This window comes from Rhinoderma darwinii, chromosome 1 (assembly GCF_050947455.1).
Source record: "Rhinoderma darwinii isolate aRhiDar2 chromosome 1, aRhiDar2.hap1, whole genome shotgun sequence".
In the NCBI taxonomy this organism is placed as follows: domain Eukaryota; kingdom Metazoa; phylum Chordata; class Amphibia; order Anura; family Rhinodermatidae; genus Rhinoderma; species Rhinoderma darwinii.
Genome location: NC_134687.1, coordinates 2,659,869 through 2,682,627, shown reverse-complemented (window position 1 = coordinate 2,682,627; position 22,759 = coordinate 2,659,869). Strand labels below are relative to the sequence as shown.

The following is a 22,759-nucleotide window of genomic DNA, read 5'->3' as shown; positions in this document are numbered from 1 at the left end:
CCAGCTATCCTTTACCAGCCTGTATACAGCTATCCTCTACCAGCCTTTATCCAGCTATCCTCTACTAGCCTGTGTCCAGCTATCCTCTACCAGACTGTATCCAGCTGTCTTCTACCAGCCTGTATCTAGCTATCCGCTACCAGCCTGTATCCAGCAATCAGCTACCAGCCTGTATCCAGCTATCACCTACCAGCCTGTATCCAGCTATCCGCTATCAGTCTGAATCCAGCTATCCTCTACCAGCCTATATCCAGCAATCCGCTACCAGCCTGTATCCAGCTATCCTCTACCAGCCTGTATCCAGCAATCTGCTACCAGTCAGTGTCCAGCTATCCTCTACCAGCCTGTATCCAGCTATCCTCTACCAGCCTGTATCCAGCTATCCGCTACCAGCCTGTATCCGGCTATCCGCTACCAGCCTGTATCCGGCAATACGCTACCAGCCTGTATCCAGCTATCCGCTACCAGCCTGTATCCAGCTATCCTCTACCAGCCTGTATCCAGCTATCCGCTACCAGTCTGTGTCCAGCAATCCTCTACCAGTCTGTGTCCAGCTATCCTCTACCAGCCTGTGTCCAGCTATCCTCCACCAGCCTGTATCCAGCAATCCGCTACCAGCCTGTATACAGGTATCCTCTACTAGAATGTGTCCAGCTATCCTCTACCAGCCTGTATCCAGCTATTCTCTACCAGCTTGTATCCAGCAATACGCTACTAGCCTGTATCCAGCTATCCTCTACCAGTCTGTATCCAGCAATCCGCTACCAGTCTGTGTCCAGCAATCCTCTACCAGCCTGTCTCCAGCTATCCTCTACCGGCCTGTCTCCAGCTATCCTCTACCGGCCTGTATCCATCTATCCTCTACCAGCCTGTATCCAGCTATCCTCTACCAGCCTGTATCCATCTATCCTCTACCAGCCTCTTTCCAGCTATCATCTACCAGCCTCTATCCAGCTATCCTCTACCAGCCTGTATCCAGCTATCCTCTACCAGCCTGTATCCAGCTATCCTCTACCAGCCTGTCTCCAGCTATCCTCTACCAGCCTGTCTCCAGCTATCCTCTACCAGCCTGTATACAGCTATCCTCTACCAGCCTGTATACAGCTATCCTCTACCAGCCTGTATCCAGCTATCCTCTACCAGCCTGTATCCAGCTATCCCCTACCAGCCTGTATCCAGCTATCCTCTACCAGCCTGTATCCAGCTATCCTCTACCAGGCTGTCTCCAGCTATCCTCTACCGGCCTGTCTCCAGCTATCCTCTACCGGCCTGTCTCCAGCTATCCTCTACAGGCCTGTATCCAGCTATCCTTTACCGGCTTGTATCCAGCTATCCTCTACCGGCCTGTATCCAGCTATCCTCTAGCAGCCTCTATCCAGCTATCATCTACCAGCCTGTATCCAGCTATCATCTACCAGCCTGTATTCAGCTATCCTCTACCAGCCTGTATCCAGCTATCCTCTAGCAGCCTCTATCCCTCTATCATCTACCGGCCTGTATCCAGCTATCCTCTACCGGCCTGTATCCAGCTATCATCTACCAGCCTGTATCCAGCTATCCTCTACCGGCCTGTATCCAGCTATCATCTACCAGCCTGTATCCAGCTATCCTCTACCAGAGACAAAATTGTCAGAGCAGACATCGGATCATCCAAGAAACCGTCCAGACAAACATTCTTGAACACACCCAAGATGGGTATTTTTTCATGTAGATGCTGTCTAGAATGTTCACATATTATCAAAGGTGTTAAAATTCACCACCCCCTATCCGGCCAGAACATCCCGATATGAGACCATTTCAATTGCAACACCAATTATGTAATCTATATGATCAAATGTACCTGTGGGTTGGCAAACGTTGGCGAAACTACCCAACGGATCAAAGAGAGGATTAGCCAACATAAGTCGAATATACGTTGCAGTAAAAAGCTACTTCCCACTCCCGCACATTTTGCCAAACACAAACATAACATCTCACAGCTAATGTTCCAAGTGATCAAACATGTCCCACCATCTAGAAGAGGGGGAGATAGAATAAAACAACTTAAACGTAGGGAAGCGTTTTGGATACACAAACTCCAGACCCTGGAACCTAAGGGGCTTAACAGGGAATACGAGATTAGCAGTTTCCTCTAAACACGTTTACCAGTATCTGTGGTTTTTACATCCGTGACGTACTGTAATATGATGGTCTATTACTTTACTGTATCTGAATGCTTTTGACGTGTATAATAATATAATAATGTGCATTTTCTCTCCATCTCAGACCCACTGATACTTTCTGGGCCTTACTGTACCACAAATGGGACTGCTTGTACGAACATATGACCATCATTGACACGGTATCCTTTACATATTAGGGCATACTAGAGCCAACTAGATTCTATCCTGTCGATTTTGCCCACATTACTTCATACTGGTCCACCACCTGTTGCGTTCGATACATACTGTTACCAAATTGTCCATCATCACATTTCCAACTTAATTTATTTTCCCAGTTTCACATAGTGTTAACTAAGATGCTAAGTTTCCCTACGTATACAAATACCTGGTGTTCTCCTATACCGCCGCTTCAGTACCAGAACGGCGACTCCTGGATTTGTATCATACATCACCTAGACTACGCCGGCCAGAATGTTGCTCTGCGTATGCGCATGCGTCCCATACCTCCCGACTCAACGGTAGAACGCACGGCCAAGCATTCCACATCCTAAGCGCTGGCGCAGCTCATGACGTCCCCTCACACTTAGGCGCCATCCCCCTACCTAAGGGGCATATAAGGTAGACTGTTACCAGGGATTACTAGCGCCATTTAGAGCAGTTAGCCGCCATATCCTACAATAGCAGCGCCAACGGTATCACCATATCAGTCCCCAGTACGGCTCAGGTATGTCTAACAGCTTTGACCTCAAGCCATGAATAAGAACGCAGGCAGCGTTCGAAACGCGTAGGCTATCTACCTTCATTCCACATTCCCAGCATTGCAGGACATCATCATTACCATGCTACCGATCCCATTTTTAACGAAGACAATTAAAACTTAGAAAAAGATTCTTTTTAATCACCATAGCACTGGATCCATCCCCCTTTTTTCTCTACAAACTATCAGTCAGTCGTGTGTCGTCACGAGGACCCGTGAGCAAGGACTACAAAGCATAAGTCCAGTCAAAAGGTGAGCTGGAGGCATCTCTCTATTTCCTGTTTGTTAGTATGTAATACGGTTTGCTTTATCTCCCTATGCATCTACTTTTTTTGTTTGTTACATTACGATTCCAGTTGCTGCCTTATCTGTTGTTGTATTCATATTGTACCATATAAAATGTATGTATCCAGCCTTAGGGTTTAGCTCCGTTCCATCCTGACCTTAGTGAACTTTGCTCATATACTAGATAAATGTACAGCTTGTAGTCCTGTCATTGAGGACAGTATTATTCCTCCTTAACTGCCTCACAGATCACTGCTTACTATGGACACTCCTATTTACCCGGATGTAACATGTAAAATTGATACTTTGTCACCACTGATCTATAGGTTCGATCTGGACCAACCTGTTGACACTATAAGACGACATCCAGATGCAGCAGACATATTTTATACCACATATCAACATATAGTTGCAGCTACACATACATAACACTTGGTGTTTACACTGTAATACCAATACTCCTTTTTTGGTGCACTCATTGTCCCAGGATGTTAACACTGTTCCTTCCTTTTTTTACCCAATATTGTACCTGTTTTTTCTGTATATTTTCTTCCATACAGTCTATATATGTCACATCCTTTATTATTGTATTTTTGTAAGTTTATATGGAACCCGTATAATAGGCTATAATTACTTATACATATATGTTTCCTTAGTGCCCGACGAAGGTCTCACAACCAAAACGTTGCACATGCAGCCACTGGCATATACTGAAAAATTAACTAAATCTACGTTAAAAACTACAAAGGTATGCCGAATACAATTCTTTTGATTTTGATTCTTGTTTTGCCTAAAGCCGTCAATCCTGTTCTACTGGGCCTGCCTTGGTTTCCGATTATATGCCCCAGTCCTGGACTGGAATTTTCTGTAGAGGTTCTCAAAAGGGGCTCCAAAATGTCTAAACCACTGTCTGTTACATATCCATTCTGCCTAGCCTCCTCTGCCTCAGTCATTGGCAGGATTGCCTCCTCATTTCTCTCAGTTTGCAGATATTTTCAGAAAAAAGGAGGCTGAAACGCTTCCCCCACACCGGGCTTATGACTGTCCCATTGAACTGGTTCCAAATGCGTCCCCTCCCCGTGGACAGGTGTACCCTCTCTCCTTGCCAGAGACTCAGTCCATGTCGGCCTATATCAAGGAGAATCTGGAGAGGGGTTTCATACAAAAGTCGTCCTCCTCCCCGGCCGGGGCCGGTTTCTTCTTAGTCAAGATAAAAAAGACGGATCTCTTCGACCTTGCATTGACTACCGTGTTCTCAATCAAATCAAGGTCAAGAACAAATATCCATTGCCACTAATTTCCGAACTATTTGACCGCATACGTGGAGCCAAGATTTTTTCTAAACTAGACCAGCGGGGGGCTTACAATTTGATCCGCATACGCCAGGGTGATGAATGGAAGATGGCATTCAACACTCGAGACGGGCACCTTTGAATACCTGGTAGTGCCCTTCGGTCTGTGTAACGATCCCGCGGTCTGCCGAGATTTCATCAATGATTTCTTCTGAGATCTCCTCTATGTCTGTGTTGTGGTCTATCTCGATGATATTTTGATTTTTTGTTCAGATCCAACGACTCATCAGAGACATGTCAGTCAAGTTCTGCTTCGATTAAGGGAGAATCGCCTCTATGCCACACTGGAGAAGTGCATTTTTGAGAAGAATTCTCTACCCTTCCTGGGCTACATCATCTCGGATTAGGGCCTCAAAATGGATCCTGAGAAGGTAAAGTCCATCCTGGAATGGCCACGTCTTCAAGGCTTAAGGTCCATACAGCGTTTTTTTGGATTGGCCAACTTCTACCTGAGTTTATCCCAAACTTCTCTTCACTGACGGCTCCCATCTCTACCCTCACCAAAAAAGGTATGAACACCAAGGTGTGGACTCCAGAGGCAGAATCTGCATTCAATAGCCTTAAGAAAGCCTTCACGTCAGCCTCAACCCTCCATCATCCTGACGTATCTCGACAGTTTTCATTGGAGGTGGACACCTCCTCTGTTGGTGCAGGCGCACTTCTGTTCCAGAGAGGTTCCAAAGGGAAGGCAGTGGTATGGGGATATTATTCTAGACTTTTTTTCTCCCGCAGAGCGCAATTACTCTATTGGAAATCGGGAGTTATTGGCCATCAAATTGGCTCTAGAGAAGTGAGGACATCTACTAGAGGGCGCAGCTCACACCATCCTGATATATACCGACCACAAGAACCTTACCGATCTCCAGTCAGCCCAACGGATGGACCCCCGTCAAGCCTGGTAGTCACTGTTCTTCACCCGGTTCCAATTTGTGCTCCACTACCGTTCCACTGACAGAAATGTGAGGGCCGATGCCCTGTCCAGGTCATTTGAAACAGAGGACACCGTGGAGTTTCCGCAAAGTATCATTGACGCGTTCTGTATTATTTCTGTTAATCCTCTGCAAGTTAGAGACATCCCTCCGAGGAGGACTTTTGTGTGGTTGGCAGACAGGAGAATCCTTCGCTGGGGGCACAGCTCCAAACTGGCTTGGCACGCAGGTACTTGTAAAACTCGATATCTGATTGCCCATCATTTCTGGTGGTCCACGCTGCCCAAAGATATTGTGGACTTTGTCTCGTCCTGCACTGTGTGTGCTTCCAACAAAGTTGGTCACTCCATGCCTGCCGGTCTGCTCCAAACTCTGCCTGTGCCCAATGCTCCCTTGGAGCACATACCAATTAGCTTTATCACAGACCTTCCTTCCTCTGCAGGATGCAATATGGTCTGGGTGGTGGTGGACCGGTTCTCGAAGATGGCTCATTTTATCGCGCTGACCAGTCTACCTTCTGATCCTTGACTGGCTAACCCCTTCATCCAGCAAATCTTCTGCTTGCATGACTTGCCTCTTCATATCGCGTCTGATCTGGGGGTTGAGTTCACCTCGAAATTCTGGAGAGCCCTCTGTAAACTCCTAGATGTGAAGTTGGACTTTTCTTCAGGCTATCATCCCTAGTCCAATGCCCAAGCCGAGACGATTAACCAAATCATAGAGAATTATCTTCGCCACTTCCTCTCCACGCAGCATGATGACTGGGTACAGCTTCTTTCATGGCCCGAGTTCTCATATAACAACCACACAAGTGAGTCCACCACTTCTACATTGTGTACAGCCAACATCCACGAATCTCTCTTCCTGTTCCGGCTACATCCCAGGTTCCTGCAGCGGACTCTGCAATTGGAGACTTTCTACAGGTCTGGCAGCAAACCTAGTCCTCGATTCTGCAAGCAGTTGAACACATGAAGCGAAAGGCGGATACTAGGAGAAGAGAGCCGCCTCAGTATCTGCCGGGCACCAAAGTCTGTCTGTCCTCAAGGAATATCCGTCTAAAGGTGCTTTCCTACAGGTTTTCTCCCAGGTTCCTGGGACCCTTTGAGATACTACAACAAATAAACCCTGTCTCCTATAAGCTTTGGCTGTCTCCTACCCTCACAATCCCCAACTCCTTTCATGTGTCTCTCCTGAAGCCAGTGGTCCTGAACCGCTATAGTAATACACTTGGTCCCGCAGTGGCTCCCAGCGGTTCATCTGACATGTTTGAGGAGAAGGAGATCCTGGACTGCAAGAGAGTAGGAGGAAGGACTTTTTATTTGGTGGATTGGAGGGGGTTTGGTCCAGAGGAGAGGTCCTGGGACCCAGAGGAGAACCTCAATGCTCCTACTCTCATTAAGAAGTTCCTGTTTTGCTCTGGTCCCAAGAAGAGGGGGCGTAGGAGGGGGAATACTATAATGTCCACAGAGACGGACCTTCGTTCTTACCTGCCCCCTGACGGCCGTGGCCATGGACGAGTGAGTTCCGGGCTGCATCTCCCTCCTGACTTCCGCATCGCTGCACTGGTTTCCGTAGGATGCGCGCTTGCGCCCGACCTTAAAGGGCCAGTACACACACGAGCAAAATCTGTAATTACTACTGAAATAGTTGTTGGAGTAGGTAGCGGTCGGTAACTCTTGAGATCAGGTCCCTAGTAGAGAGGCTGCCTGAATCCTGGAGTTACTGGGAGTATGGGGAGGAGATCTGTGTGGAGCCTGGAGATCTCCTGTAGAAGTGCTTGTCAGGCATGTCTGGAGTAGAATATAGGATGACGGTGCCATGGCTATAATAACCCATGTAGTGGGCCCGTGCTAGTGTGAAAAACGGGGTCCTGGAAGTTAGGGCCGGAAGATCAATAAACATAGAATCCAAGCAAAGACAAAAGAGCAATAAACAAAGTGTAACATAATGGCGGAGTGTTAGGACCAGTGGGCTGAGGACCCACTGTGCTACTCGACCAATTTGCATACAGTGATCTGGACTTCGCTGCATGGGGGTTACCAGGTCGCTACCTCTAGAGGTAGTCCTAGTGTGAATAGCGGCTGGCCCAGTGTACCAGGATACAATGGTGTAGTACACCGAGGGTACGGGCACTGGCTTATGATACCTTGGCAGACAATGTTGGAACTGCAGTCACGGTTCATAACCGGTAGAATTTACAGCACTTACTGACGCTATCTAAATACTATCCCAAAGCAGGGAAAGACAACAACTTGGCAGCAGACCAAACGAACAGAAAAGGCAACCAAAACCAGTGAAACTACTGATCCCAGGATACACATAAAACCACTGTACAAAAAACAGAACCCTTAGAGGACCAACAGGTCCCACAGTACAAACAAACACACAGACAGGAGGCAAAGTCACAAACAAAAAGCTGGAAAAAGTGTTAGCACATGTCAGAAACAGCATAACCAGCACCTGAGTAATCCAGGCCTGAAGCATATATAGGTCCAAGAAAGGTACCCTGCCCTAATCAACCAGGCAAGTCTAAATGACCAAATCCAGATTTAAACCAAAGCCAAACACATAGATAACAGAATAATTGATTAGCAGCTGTCCTTCAAATTGTAACATGAGTGCCGGTGTAACGTCTGTGGTCGCTGACCACAAACTCCTTCCATCCAGTCAACGCCCTTCTCTCCAGAGATGTCTGCACATGCGGCTGTCCTGTTCCACAGTGACCACCAGGGTGCACTCGCGAGCTCAGTCAGCCTTGGAGCGCACACTAGTGTGAGATTGAGCTGATTACTTCCAGAGCACCCTGCACTATAAGGGCTCTGCCCATTCCCATCTTGCCTGAGTCTTGTTGTCGTTATCCTCGTCTGATATGCAAATTGTCTCCTAGTGTTTTCTAGTTCCCAGTGTTCCCCGTTCCTGCCACCTGTATCCCGTACTATCCTGGTCAAGTGCCATTTTGAGCTGAAGTTGTGCTGTTCTGTGTTCCACGCCTGTCCTGCTACACCACGCCTGACTGCTGCCTAGTCCCAGCTGAGCCTGCCTTGTTACTGTCTGAGTTACCACAAGTACAATATACAAACTCTTTACTGTGACCTGTTGGCCAGCTGCCATACCATCAAGGCGGTACGGCCCAGTGGGTCCACGTAACCTTCGTGACAGCCGGTCAATACCCAATAAGAATAGAATATGTAGGCTTAGTCCCAGTTCTGGGTGTATGTGCAGCGTAGGTTCCCACCTCATAGAAGTCGGCTTGTCGTGGCAGGTGGGCTCACACAATTTGATCAAAATGTGCGCTAAGAACCTCCCTATTGTAAGAAGATTTAGCAGTAATGCATATTTATCTATATTTAGCGTCTTAGGTGGCGTTAGTGTTCGCAGTGTGTGGTCGCCATTTAATGTGTGCTCAATAAGAATAGAGCATACAAGAAAAATTCCACTGCGCCGGACCACAAGTGGGTGCACGCCTCAATAGGACTAGGTCCACGGTCCTCAATACTGGGCAATCGCAAATAGGGAGGCAGCACTTCCACCTTGCACTAGTGATTAAAGCTGTCAATTTTTTTGGAAGTGCTGCCTCCCTGTCTATTTTCAATTGCCCAAAAAGAATAGAGGACTTCCATAGTCATCTGAATGACAATGAGTTCCACCAATGGATATGGAGCAATCAACAACCAATAGGAGCTGCTCTTTGGAGTTTGCGCAGAGAGGGCTAGTACTCTTGGACTTAGGCTAAATGTCAAAAAATAGTAATTTGTGTGCAGGCTCACGGACTTGGAGCCCAAAGGCCCCTTGCAGAGTTGATTAGTCCAGCTCACTAATGAGGTTCACTGTACTAGTAAGTGGGGTCTCCTTATTCTGAATAGTTGCCCATATTATGAGAATACCTGTATAGGAAAGACAAAAGTGGTCGCAGAAAGACACAATCTGCATATTGATAGAACTTATAGAGCAATTAGGTAAAAGGGTCTATAACTCTCTCTATGATTTCCACGCTTCAGATTTATTACTTCCTTTCCTTATAGTAAATATATACTCAATATGCCCCTAGTATGTGGGATACATGAGAGACGTAATAAAACTTTCCTATAATGATTAAGTTATCAAGTTGTTATATAGATTGGATATAGGTATATATAATCCTGATACATTAGTATCGCCTAAGTACAGGAAAAACGAGTGATTCAGGCGGAATATAGGAGCCGCCTCACCGGTGTTTTACGGCTATCAGTGCTAATATCATTGAGTATACACTGTAAAGGATAATTACAAAGAAAAACATATTTAATAAACTCGTATATAGTCAATTGGTTTACAGTGTTGATGCAGGATACGGAACAGCGAATATTGGGACAAGAAAGCAGAGAAGGTAAAACCCATCATTGAGTTTGTTGGGCCTCCGACTCTTCATGCGATACATCCAGCGGGATTCCTCTTGTAGAAGCTTTTTATTTAGATTCCCTCATCTAGGGCCCAATTTCATTTGACAAATACCCCAGAGTTTTTATGTCCCCATCATGGGTAAACCTGATGAGTCTTGATAAAAGGGGGTGTCTGGCCTAATTTTATTTGACAGATTTTTTTTGGGGGGGGGGGGGAGGATTTATTTTTTGAAAGCCCGGGTCGTGCTCTCTCTCACCCAAGTGCATAAAAAGTGCAGGAGTGGCACACAAAAAGTGCACAAGGATGTGGTCTATCGCAGCCCTTCTCTTAAAAGAGAGAGGCCCCGCATAACCATTCACCGACTCTCCAAACCATAGGCCTGGAGGATCGATGATCCCCCTCGCCGAAGCTGCCACCTCAGTGTCCACCTTGGAGCCTTCGTCTGGTTGCACCTCCCCTCCAATGAAGGGAGGCCGGGTTGCAGGGGAAAAAGGAACCAGATGGCCACACATTTTCCCCCTAGACCTTGGAAGGGTCCCAGAAGGCGCCGCATACAAAAATCCTGTGATATCGGCCTGGACATCCGCCAGGTATACAAATTCCTCATCTCCCGGCCAGAAGGCAGAATAAAGGTGTGTGCTCTGAAGTGTGAAAGGGAGTGCGTGCAAATGTGCCATCACTCAGTGGGATCCCCCCCCAGTGAGTTAGAGCACCCCAGGGTCACCAGCGCTGGGGCACATAGCAACTCGGGCTTTCAAACTACCCGACCTCCTGACCTCGATCCGGCGCTCGCCTGGTCACAAATGATATCTTTAAACAGAATGCATATACCAGAGCGATGACCGTTGTGGTTCCCTGCCCTCACCTCGGCGTTCTGTCATCCCTCTACGATGGCCTGTCCTTCACCGGCAGGGATGATTACTGACCTCAGCTGGAGCAGGTGCTACACTTCATCTTAGCCAAAAGGCAGAGAATTTCATTTGACGGATACCCCAAAAACCCGGTGACATACACTATCAAGCCACACTGTCTGACAAATAAGAAGGACCATACCAAGTCCTGCTGACATCAACCACCCTCAAGGTAAAGGAGAATCCACCTAGATCCACATCTTACGCTGCAAAAAAAGTCAAAGCCCCGAAGCATTGTGGCCGACCAAGTTAATCCCTTCATGGCAGCTGTTTACCCTATGGCACAAGGACACTCAAGCTCCAACTGCGAGAAACCATCCTGTCCGCATGGGCCAATATTTCTGCAAAACAACTTTAAAACCTAGTGGAATCTCTGCCACGACTAATTGCTACGTCTCTGAAGGCCAAAAGACGTCCAATGGGCTACAAAATGGGTGTCTCTAATAGAGTGACCATTCAGAATATAATAATGTGAAATATTCTATGCACAAAGTTGTTATAGGTGTGTTATCTGGAGTCTAATTTCTTTATAGGTAATAGGCGCTTATTGGTAATTTCATACATTTCTCATTCAACATTTTTTTGCACTACAATACAAATATATCGGTTTCTACTGGCTCTAATGACTGCAACGAATATAACTCAGGCCGGAGCAGGTTAAAGAAAATCAGGTGAAATCCAAAACAGCCTAACAACAAAAGATGAAACACAGCAAGGTTTTACCGCTCAGATGGCACTGAATGAACAGTCCAACATGTAGTCGGTATGGACACTCTCCCAGTCAATATGCAAATAGACAATCCGCCATCCAGTGTGGGTGTTGATAGTTGTTCTTGTTTCTATAGTTCCACAGAGCTCCGTATGGTCTTCCGACGTGCGAACGCCTGGTGGGATAAAATCCTATATCTCTAGTACGGAGAAAGACAAATATAGTGCAACACCTTCTGAAACTGTCCGCTCCACGCCAGTTTTAATCCATCCTCACAAGGTTACAATGAATAAAAGTATCAATAATTCGATATCTATAAAAAGGCTAAGCAACGCGCCAAACATTCTCGCCCTTGAGAATTCACCCTGTATCGCGGACTGTCTATTTGCATGTTGACTGGGAGAGAGTGTCCATTTATTGCTCTGCATTGCAGTCCCTTTCTTTTGCGTGATATGTGATTGACTTACTACAGTATTTTTATCTTGTACTATCTGTCAATAAAACTAGTTTTAAAAAAGAGAAAACATCTTGAAAAAAGAAGATCCTCAATCCATCGAGGTCTGATATTCCCCTACTCGCTATGGAATATCATATACCTTGTCTACGTATAGGGGAATGGATTAGAGGAGGTATCGCCACGCTGGCCCACTTGTATGATGATAATATTTTACAGACGTTCAATACTTTACATAAGAAATTATTCTTACCCATTTTATGTCCTATCAATTCTTGCAAATACAAAATTTTTCATCATCTATTCATAAAGTACATGGTAATTCCCAATATGCCCTCCTTTCTAAAAAAAAAGAATAAATTGGGAACAGCAACGAATATAAGAGGGTTGTCCACAGCCTATACATCTCTAGGTACCAATATCCAACTCAATAAGGCAATGTTTATGATTAGGTGGGAAGAGGAGATTCAGACTACATTTTCTATAAGAATGGAAATCTGCTTCATATCGGCCAATTAAATGCTCAAACTGTATAAATCATGCAGAACAGAATCGGAATCTCCAGTTACGATGGTATTTGACCCCTGCAAGATTATCTTGTATATTTCTAACTATCAGCCCCCCTGTTGGAGAGGTTGTGGACAAATAGGAACTTCACTGCATATGTGGTGGTCTTGTCTCTACGTGGCCCCATTGTGGAATCAAGTATTTCATTTCATTACACAAAGTACAGGCATTAATATTCCATTTAAAGCGGCCTTAGCGGTACTTTGTTTGGGCCTAGATAACACGTCCTATAAGGAAAGATCGACTTGTGCACGTATTTTGACGGCATCTCGCACGGTGATTGCCCGCAACTGGAAGCTAGCTATTATTTCCCAAGTCTCGGAGGGAATAGCATTAGTAAAGCAACATATGCAACATGAGATTATATATGCATGTAATTTGCAATCCATAACAAAAATGTATAAGCAATGGAGACCACGGCTTGAAAGTTCACGTGCAATAAACTTACCTACATCCGTAACATGGATACGTTTTTGTGGGTGGATTATCTAAATTCCTAACTGTTGTAGAATTCATTAAAAAAAAAAAAAAAAAAAAAAAAAGGTTCACAGAATAGGTACTATGAACGACCGACTTCTCGATTTGAAATTGCTGTAGGACTGCTGCCTCCTTTCCCGTATTTTTTTTCTGTTTGTGATTGTGTTGGATATGTATTTATGGTATAGAATTTATATGCAACTAAATACTGTATACATAGAGATATGTTCTTCTGTTTTCAAAATAAAAATGTATTGATACCAAGAGAACTGCTGCTTCTCTGTTTGATTTATCAGATTTTTTTTTAGATGATTTGAATTCTGGGAATAACCTTTTCCACATTCTGAACATGAATACGGCTTCTCCCCTGTGTGAGTTCTCTGATGTTTGAGAAGATTTGATTTCCCAGTAAAACATTTCCCACATTCTGAACATGAATATGGCTTCTCCCGTGTGAATTTTCTGTTGTCTAACAAGAACTGTTTTCCCTAGTAAAATATTTGCCACATTCTGGGCATGAGAATGGTTTCTCCCCTGTATGGGGGTTTTTTGACTGGGATTTTCCCAGTAAAACACTTCTCACATTCTGAACACGGATATGGTTTCTCCCCAGTGTGAATTCTTTGACGAAGTCAGATGAATCCAGATTTTTGTGGCACCATGCTGATCGGAGGTTCAAAATTTGGCACAAGCAGCATGAATCAGTGAACCTTTTCTGTCAGGTGTAACACCTAGTAGGCCTATATGCCAAAACAAATATCTGCTGCATATCTGAAGGCCAAAATAGTTTCAATATTCTACTAGATGGGGGTCTCTAATAAAATGACAATTCAGTGTATATTAATGTGAAATATTTTATACACACAGCCACTCGACTGTGTGAGTTTTCTGATGTTTATCAAGATCAGATTTTCGAGAACAACATTTTCCGCATTCTGGACATGAATATGAAATCTCCCCTGTGTGAGTTTTTAGATGTTTAACAAGAGTTGATTTAGTGCAATAACATTTCCCACATTCTGAACATGAATATGGCTTCTCCCCTGTGTGACTCCTTTTATGTCTACAAAGCTCTGATATCTGAGAAAAACATCTTCCACATTCAGAACATCTATACGGCTTCTCTCCTGTGTGAGTTCTCTGATGTTTAACAAGATCTGATTTCTGAGAAAAACATTTTCCACATTCAGAACATCTATATGGCTTCTCCCCTGTGTGACTTTTCTGATGTCTAACAAGATCTGTTTTCCTAGTAAAACATTTGCCACATTCTGGGCATGAGAATGGTCTCTCCCCTGTATGAGTTCTTTGATGTTTAGCAAGATCTGATTTTCCAGTAAAACGTTTCCCACATTCTATACACTGATATTTTTTCTCCCCTGTGTGAATTTTTTGATGTATAACAAGAGTTAATTTGAGAGCAAAACATTTCCCACATACTGAACATGAATATGGCTTCTCCCCTGTGGGAGTTATTTGATGTCTAACAAAATCTGATTTAAAGCTATAACATTTCCCACATTCTGAACATGAATATGGCTTCTCCCCTGTGTGAGCTCTGTGACGTTCAATATCACTTCTGTCTTTCTTAACAGTCTGTGATGAATCAGAAGATAGGACCTGATTAGAAGGATCAGATGCCACATCTTTGCTGTGATGGACTGTGGCTATATCTGGGATAATAACATGCTCTTCATATGTATCTTGTGTGATACCATCATCATCATCTGTCTTAATATCTAAGGATATCAGATGTCCCTCTGAGCACCCGGTACAATCATCTGCCAAGAAAAAAACATGCAATTTTTTTTTAATAATAAAACCTTAAGAATTATATTTTATAACATTGCTATATAAAAATTGCAAAACAAATTGAAAGGCATGGGGTGAAATATAAACATCTGGCAAAACAGATCATAATCTAACAGGAGGCCTCAGAGCAAGGACCAGTCGATCACGACGGCCACCAGGCCGCTCTCTTGCAGTTTTCTATTTCCTTGTGGAAGCCAGCATCTTCATGGGTTTATGTTTCAGAGTGCCTGGAACCATTCTTTTCTAGTGAAATGTTCCATGGGGAATTATACAGGGACTTGTGAGGCAATGCTATTGGGCGGTGTCCGTCTCACACGCTCCCCGACCGCTACATGCACTTTTTCTTTTAAAATCTTTTTACTGAATTTTATCAACACTACAGAACAGAAAAACTCAGCTGGACAAGTCAGTTTGAAACGGTCTTAATCAGAGGACATATATACATAGTAATAAGGCACAATACCGTTCAGTACATGAAATGATAAGTATATAATCAGCGCAATGTAGGAACGCAGTCCTCAATAGAAAACACTCATGTGAAAGTGAATCACGTACTGACACGACAGATGAATGTAATAAGTAGGCGTAATGTAAAAGGTAAAACTAGTAGGGAAGGGTGGAGGAGAGGGAAAGGGGGAAACAATCGGAATGTCAATCAAAAGAGTGGAGCCACTTTTGAAAAAGAGAGAACTAAAACCAATACGTAAATATATTTAAATGCTCAGCATTCTAGTTAAAGACCCAAGTCGTCTGCTTATCAAGGATAGAAGTTTCTTCGGAGCTTGAGTCATTTCCCAGAGTTTCTCATACCATGTGAGCTCCCTGAGCTGACACGTAGAGGGGAAGGAATTTACGGATATATTTGCAAATAATGCTGTATTGTAGGGTGAAGAGATTCCGAACCTCAAAAAGGGATGTTTTTTTTCCCTGCAGGGGAATGATCCATCTTACTCTAGTATATCCATAGCTGAGAGTGCACTGCGTCTAATTGGAAAGGGTAAAGTCTGGTTCCCCGGGTCTAAGGCGGGACTACAATCCCTTATTTGTGATATTAGAGAGGGGGAGGGCGAACACAGTGTCCTGATAAGAGGGCTTCTCCAAATAGCAATTGTAGCCTTTAGGCGAGTGTTCGGAATTGTCGTATCTGGATTGACAGCGGAATCTTCAAGAACCATCCGTCGAAGAGGTCTCGGTGCTATCCCTTCCTCAATGGCGACCCAATATTCATGTGGGGGATGTTTTAACCGATCCACAATTCTGCTTAAATGCACTGCCTTGTAATAATGGTCTAGTATGGGGAAGCCTATCCCTCCTTTATCCGTGGGCAACTGTAAAATCTTGTATGATATTCTGGGTCTGGAGCTACCCCAGATAGAATCTGAGATCTCACTGTGAAAGAACCAAAGTGGTAGAGCTATAGGTAAAGTTTGAAATAAGTAGGTTAGTTTGGGAGATATCAGCGAGTTTATCATGTTTTTCCTACCGAACCCAGAGAGAACGGCGGGGGACCATGATTTCAATGTCGCTGGTATGGATGATAGCAGTGCTTTGTAATTAAGAGCGTATAGCTGCTAGAATCAGAGGTGATATTGATCCCTAAGAATTTAATGGACTCTTTAGGCCAAGAAAAGGGGAACTTCTGCTTTAGGGGCGTTAATTGGATCAAAGGCATGGAAATATTAAGTGCCTGAGATTTTGTGACATTAATTTTAAAGTTAGACACAAGTCCAAACTCATCCAACACTTTCTGAATCGCGGGAAAGGCAACCGTAGGCTTGGAGGCCATAAGCAGAAGGTCATCGGCATAAGCAGCTAGTTTGTATTCCTGTTTCCCACAAGTCAGACTGCGTGTGGAGGTGTTCTGCCTTAATGTTTGGAGGAGCGTTTCCATAACTAAAATGAATAACAAGGGCGATAAAGGGCAGCCTTGCCGGGTACCATTGCTGATCTCCACTGCCTTTGAGAGGGGGTCATTAACTTTGATCAATGCGCTAGGGCAGGCATACATTCCAAAAATCCCAGTAATAAGTTTGGGAGGGAATCCAAATTTCTCAAGTTGTGCGTCTCATAAAAGGCCAAGCAACTCCACCAAACGCCTTTTTCGGCGTCAGTGCTAAGTAAGATAAGAAGTTGGAGAACTGTTTAGCGTAAGTTATAGAGTCAAGCACTTTATACGTGTTATCCCTCCCTTCCGTCCTGGTGTATGAGGTGAGTCAGAGCAGGTCGGATTCTGCTCGACAAAACCTTGGCGTAAATCTTAAGGTCGGTATTAAGTAGGGATATGTGGCGATAATTTGAGCAGTCAGCAGGGCTTTTACCCGATTTGTGGAGCAGTGTGATGTGTGCAGCTAATGTTTGCAGTAGGAAAGGATGATCCGTCCAAAGCCGAATTACACGACCTCAAGAGGAAAGGCGCAAGGACTTCACCAAAATAAGAGTAGTATTTAAGGGGAAGACCGTCCGGTCCCGGCGCCTTTCCGCCAGAGCTCGACCTTATTGCACTGTTAAGCTCCTCCAGGGTAACAGGATTATCCATTTGTGTTGCAAGAGCCTCGCACACGGTTGGAAAGACAATATCCTCCAAAAAAGCCTCAGACGCAACTTCCCTCTGTTCAGAGAAGTCTGCAGAATCCTGGGAAGTAATACTGTATAACTTGGCATAGTACTCGCGGAAAGTTTCCGCAATACATTCCGTATCCGAGACTCCCACACCTCCGTCAGTTTGAATTGTCATAATTCTGGTCTTCGACGGACGTCGTCTCAGCTTAGCGAACATAAACTTTGTAGGTTTATCCCCATGGGCAAAGAATTTTTGTGTAGACGAAATATAAAGTTCGGCCGAGTAAGAATTACGCTAATTTTTCAGTTCATTCCTAAATTGTGTAGGTTGGCCTAAATCACAACATGCACTTTATTACAGGGCAGAGGGGGGAGCAGTTGTAAAGGATCTGCCAGACACAGCTTCTGTGTCGACGCCCGTGGTTACTCAGTCTGCACCTGCTCCTAAGTCTGATAGAGTGACTCCTTCTTCTACCACTCAGGCTGGGAGGCTGAGGAGTGGGAGAGCCTATCACAGCCTGGCCAGACGGAGCTAGCTCCCGCCCTCTGTCTATTTATACCTTCACTTCCTGCTTCTCCTTTGCCTGTAATTCTGCTTGTTTCCTGGCTCTGCTGCTTGTACTATTTGTCCTCTGCTTCAGATTGACCCTGGCTTTACTGACTACTCTCTTGCTCTGCGTTTGGTACCTCGTACACTCCTGGTTTGACTCGGCTCATTCACTACTCTTGTGGCTCACGGTGTTGCCGTGGGCATCCGCTCCTTTTCCCTTAGCTTCTTTGTACCCTTGTCTGTCTGTCTGTCTGTCTGTCGTGCACATAGTGAGAGTAGGGACCGTCGCCCAGTTGTACGCGGTCGCCTAGGACGGGCCGTTGCAAGTAGGCAGGGACTGAGTGGCGGGTAGATTAGGGCTCACCTGTCTGTCTCCCAATCCCGTCTTTACAGCAGTATGGTCAACACTTTATTAGCATATGCTATTTTCTATTAAAGACAACCTATATATACACACATGGAAGGCTCATAACCCCACATGGTTGAAACAAAAATGATAGATATAGATATTAGCTACTCCTAATCAGACAACCAATAAATAACCCATATCTATGAAAAGAATAATCTAATTCTTAAGCCAAAAAATACTGAAGCTTTTTAGAAGACAAAGGAAAAAATATCAAGAAAAATATTATAAAAAAAAAAAATAATCAGCACCAAAAACTGCATGTGTGAATCTGCCCTTATAAGTAACTAACTGTAGCTACAATCACTAATATGGAGGCACAGGGAATCTGAAAAAGGGTGATGAAAAATAATTTGAAGCAGTGTCCTCCACAATCTATGGGTGATTGTCCCTGGAAGATCATGTGGCTCAGGCGACATAAAAAGTATATAAAACTTACAACAACAAAAAAACGTTTGCCCATTTCTGCACCAAGATTAGATTCTTTTTTTCCTTAGAAAATATTATATGAAGGGGAATTTTAATATCAATTGATGTAGAGAAAATATAGAATGACCCATCCATAAAAACAAGGGAACCATTAGGCAGAGCTGCTACGATTTATTTCTGTGGCCACATAAAGTAAAATGTATAAGTGCCCCAGGGGAGGTGTATGGGCGTTAATCCACTAAGGCCGGGTCCGTTTCAGTTGGCGATTCCTGTCGGCACTATACTTACAGACAGCCTGTGTGATTCCTCCTCTCTATCTACACTATTATACTGATAGAGCGGAGGAATCACACAGACGATCTACACTCTTATATTGACCGCCTGTGTGATTCCTCCTCTCCGCTCTATCTACACTCTTATACTGACAGCCTGTGTGATTCCTCCTCTCCTCTCTATCTACACTCTTATACTGACAGCCTGTGTGATTCCCCCTCTCTATCTACACTCTTATACTGACAGCCTGTGTGATTCCTCCTATCTACACTCTTATACAGACAGCCTGTGTGATTCCACCTCTCTGACAGCCTGTGTAATTTTTCCTCTCCTCTCTATCTACACTATTATACTGACAGCCTGTGTGACAGCCTGTGTGATTCCTCCTCTCCTCTACACTATTATACTGACAGCTTGTGTGATCCCTCCTCTCCTCTATCTACACTATTATACTGACAGCCTGTGTGATGCCTCCTCTCCTCTATCTACACTATTATACTGACAGCCTGTGTGATTCCTCCTCTCCTCTCTATCTACACTATTATACTGACAGCCTGTGTGATTCCTCCTCTCCTCTCTTTCTACACTCTTATACTGACAGTGTAATGACAGGGTAGGGAGACAGACAGGTGAGCCCTAATCTACCTGCCACTCAGTCCCTGCCTACTTGCACGGCTCGTCCTAGGCGACGGCGTACAACTGGGCGACGGTCCCTACGCTCAATAAGTGCACGACAGACCAACAGACAAGGGTACACAGAAACTAAGGGAAATGGGGCAGTTGCCCACGGCAAGACCGTGAGCAACAAGAGTAGTGAACGAGCCGAGTCAAACCAGGAGTGTACGAGGTACCAAACACAGAGCAGGAGAGTAGTCAGTAAGCCAGGGTCATATGAAGCAGGGACAAGTAGATCAAGAAGCTGCAGCAGGGCCAGGAAACAAAACGAGAAGAATCACAAGAAAGGAGGAACAGGAAAGGCAGGTATAAATAGACAGAGGGCGGGAGCTAGCTCCATCTAGCCAGGCTGTGATAGGCTCTCCCATTCCTAAGCCTGCCATCCTGAGTGGTGGAAGATAGAGTCAGTCTCACAGACATAGAAGCAGGTGCAGACTGATGACCTATGGGCGTGGATACAGAAGCTGTGCCTGGCAGATCCTTTACAATCAGGAAATATGTTCAGACAGCCCTGGGGTCTTTCAGTGGACCATGGACTGTCTGCCCATATATGGTATGTCCCTCAATCGCGTCACAGGGATTCCCTTCTGATTTTCCCCTGAATACTGTGGTTGGCTTTGATGGCAGCATTCAAGGGAATAGCACAGCTACCTTTTATCTTACGTGCCTCAATCCTTCTGCTGTGCCGGGCTGAACTGTTAGAAAAGGTGGAGGGATTCAGAGGAGTCACATGTGATGTCACTAGAGAGGCTGCTTCCTACGAGCTCCATAATGCCGCGCATGCTGCTAGATTGTACATAATAGTCCCAGCAAGTGTTAAATCCAGGCTGAGCAAGGAAACCAATGCTATCTTATTAATCTTAGGCTGCATTCACATCTGCGTCAGGGCTCCGTTCATGGGTTCCGTCTGAGCTTTCCATCAGGTGAACCAATGAACGGAACCCAAACTGGAACAACTGAAACCATAGGTTTCCATTTGCATCAAAATTGATTTCAATGGTGACGGATCTGATGCAAATGGTGTCTGTTTGTCACCGTTGTGTAAGGGTTCCGTTGTTTTGACGGAATAGCGCAGTCGACTACGGTATTGATTCCGACAAAACAAGCTATGGTTTCCGTTTGAGTTCCGTTCATTGGTTCCCCTGATGGAAAGCTCCGACGTAACCCATGAACGGAGCCCTGACGCAGATGTGAATGAAGCCTTAATCAGTTCTGTCTTCTTCCCAATCTCCTCTTCTCAAAGCCCTGAAATGTCTCCAACACAACATTTTAACCCTCTCCCCTCCATGTCAGACTATAGTATCCCTATAGAATAAATATAAAAGGAACAGGCAGTAGATTTTGGGGTCTCTAGTGCTGGGAACTTACTGGTCTTGAGCCAGACGAATAACACAATCAATCAAAGCGCCTGAAAGAAGAGGATAGATCCGTCAGCACAAGGGCTTCACCGCCCATAAGTGTCCTTAGTAAATCCTAAAGGCCCTTTTACACCGGCCGTTGCAGCGGGCGCCGATCAACGAGACATCTTTGATCGGCGCTTGCTTGCGCCCGTCGCACGGAGCTACGGATGTGGATGATCGATCGTTGCTCCGATCGCTCGTCCCCGTCCATTATCATCATGTTGGCATTGCGTCTCCTGTTTGCACACCAAGATGGCCTGCCGACAACCAGAATATTTCAAGTTCTTTTAAACGATACGACCTGCGGATGATCCGGCGTTTCCTCGTTCATCTGCTGATCGCTGCCCCGTTTACACAGCACAATTATCGTCAATGAGCGTTATATGTACTAATTATCTGCCCGATAATCGTCCCGTGTAAAACCCCCTTCACTCAAAGGACCTGCACTGACCCAAGATGAGGAAACAGCAGGGGGCGCTAATCACAACTTGTAGGTGGAATAACTCCAGGTCTATACATTTTGTAGCTTCATGTAAGGAGCCCTCTGATTCATGGGACAATACGTGTATAAGGGAGCAGTGTAGTGGGCACATGTATGTATTCAGGATTATTACCCTGTGATGTGCGCGGCCGGTAGTCCTCCATCATGACCTCCTCGTACAGATCCTTGTGTCCTTCTAGATACTCCCGCTCCTCTATGGAGAAATAGACAGCGACGTCCTCACACCTTATAGGAACCTGACACACAATGATACAGTCATTACCCAGACTCCTCCAGTGCGGTTACTGTATAATTTCCCAGCTTTCCCAGCAGCGTCACCTCTCCGGTCAGCAGCTCAGTCATCCTGTAGATCAGTTCTAAGATCTTCTTCTTATTGTTCTTCTCATGTATCCGGGAGTGAGGGGGGGGCTCGGAGATGGAGCTCGAGGTTATTCCCCAACCTTCAATTACAGGGGACGGATAACACTCACTAGAGGTCTTCTTCACTACCGTATAATCCTGTATATGGAGAGAGACATTGATAAATATCACACCACACATTCCCAGAATCCCTCACCCCTCCAGTCATATCCATCTGTTATATACATAGATAATAATATAATATGACATCATTCCCAGAATCCCTCACCTCTCCAGTCATATCCATCTGTTATATACATAGATAATAATATAATATGACATCATTCCCAGAATCCCTCACCTCTCCAGTCATATCTATCTATTATATATATATATATATATATAGATAATAAAATAATATGACATCATTCCCAGAATCCCTCACCTCTCCAGTCATATCCATCTATTATATACATAGATAATAATATAATATGACATCATTCCCAGAATCCCTCACCTCTCCAGTCATATCCATCTGTTATATACATAGATAATAATATAATATGACATCACTCCCAGAATCCCTCACCTCTCCAGTCATATCCATCTATTATATACATAGATAATAATATAATATGACATCATACCCAGAATCCCTCACCTCTCCAGTCATATCCATCTATTATATACATAGATAATAATAGAATATGACATCACTCCCAGAATCCCTCACCTCTCCAGTCATATCCATCTGTTATATACATAGATAATAATAGAATATGACATCACTCCCAGAATCCCTCACCTCTCCAGTCATATCCATCTGTTATA

The 22,759-nt window shown here is 44.7% G+C and overlaps 1 protein-coding gene across 1 annotated transcript in view; it reads right to left on the bottom strand.

The window, feature by feature from the left end:
• Window positions 1-13,795: 13,795 nt before the first annotated feature.
• LOC142748296 (uncharacterized) overlaps window positions 13,796-22,759 on the bottom strand; it is a 51,189-nt gene continuing 42,225 nt past the window's right edge. The window contains exons 3-5 of the mRNA XM_075855396.1: window positions 21,908-22,087; window positions 21,702-21,825; window positions 13,796-14,764 (exon numbers count right to left, since the gene is read on the bottom strand). Coding sequence (XP_075711511.1) covers window positions 13,839-14,764; window positions 21,702-21,825; window positions 21,908-22,087 — 1,230 coding nt within the window. The 3' untranslated portion in view covers window positions 13,796-13,838. The remainder of the gene's footprint in view (window positions 14,765-21,701; window positions 21,826-21,907; window positions 22,088-22,759) is intronic.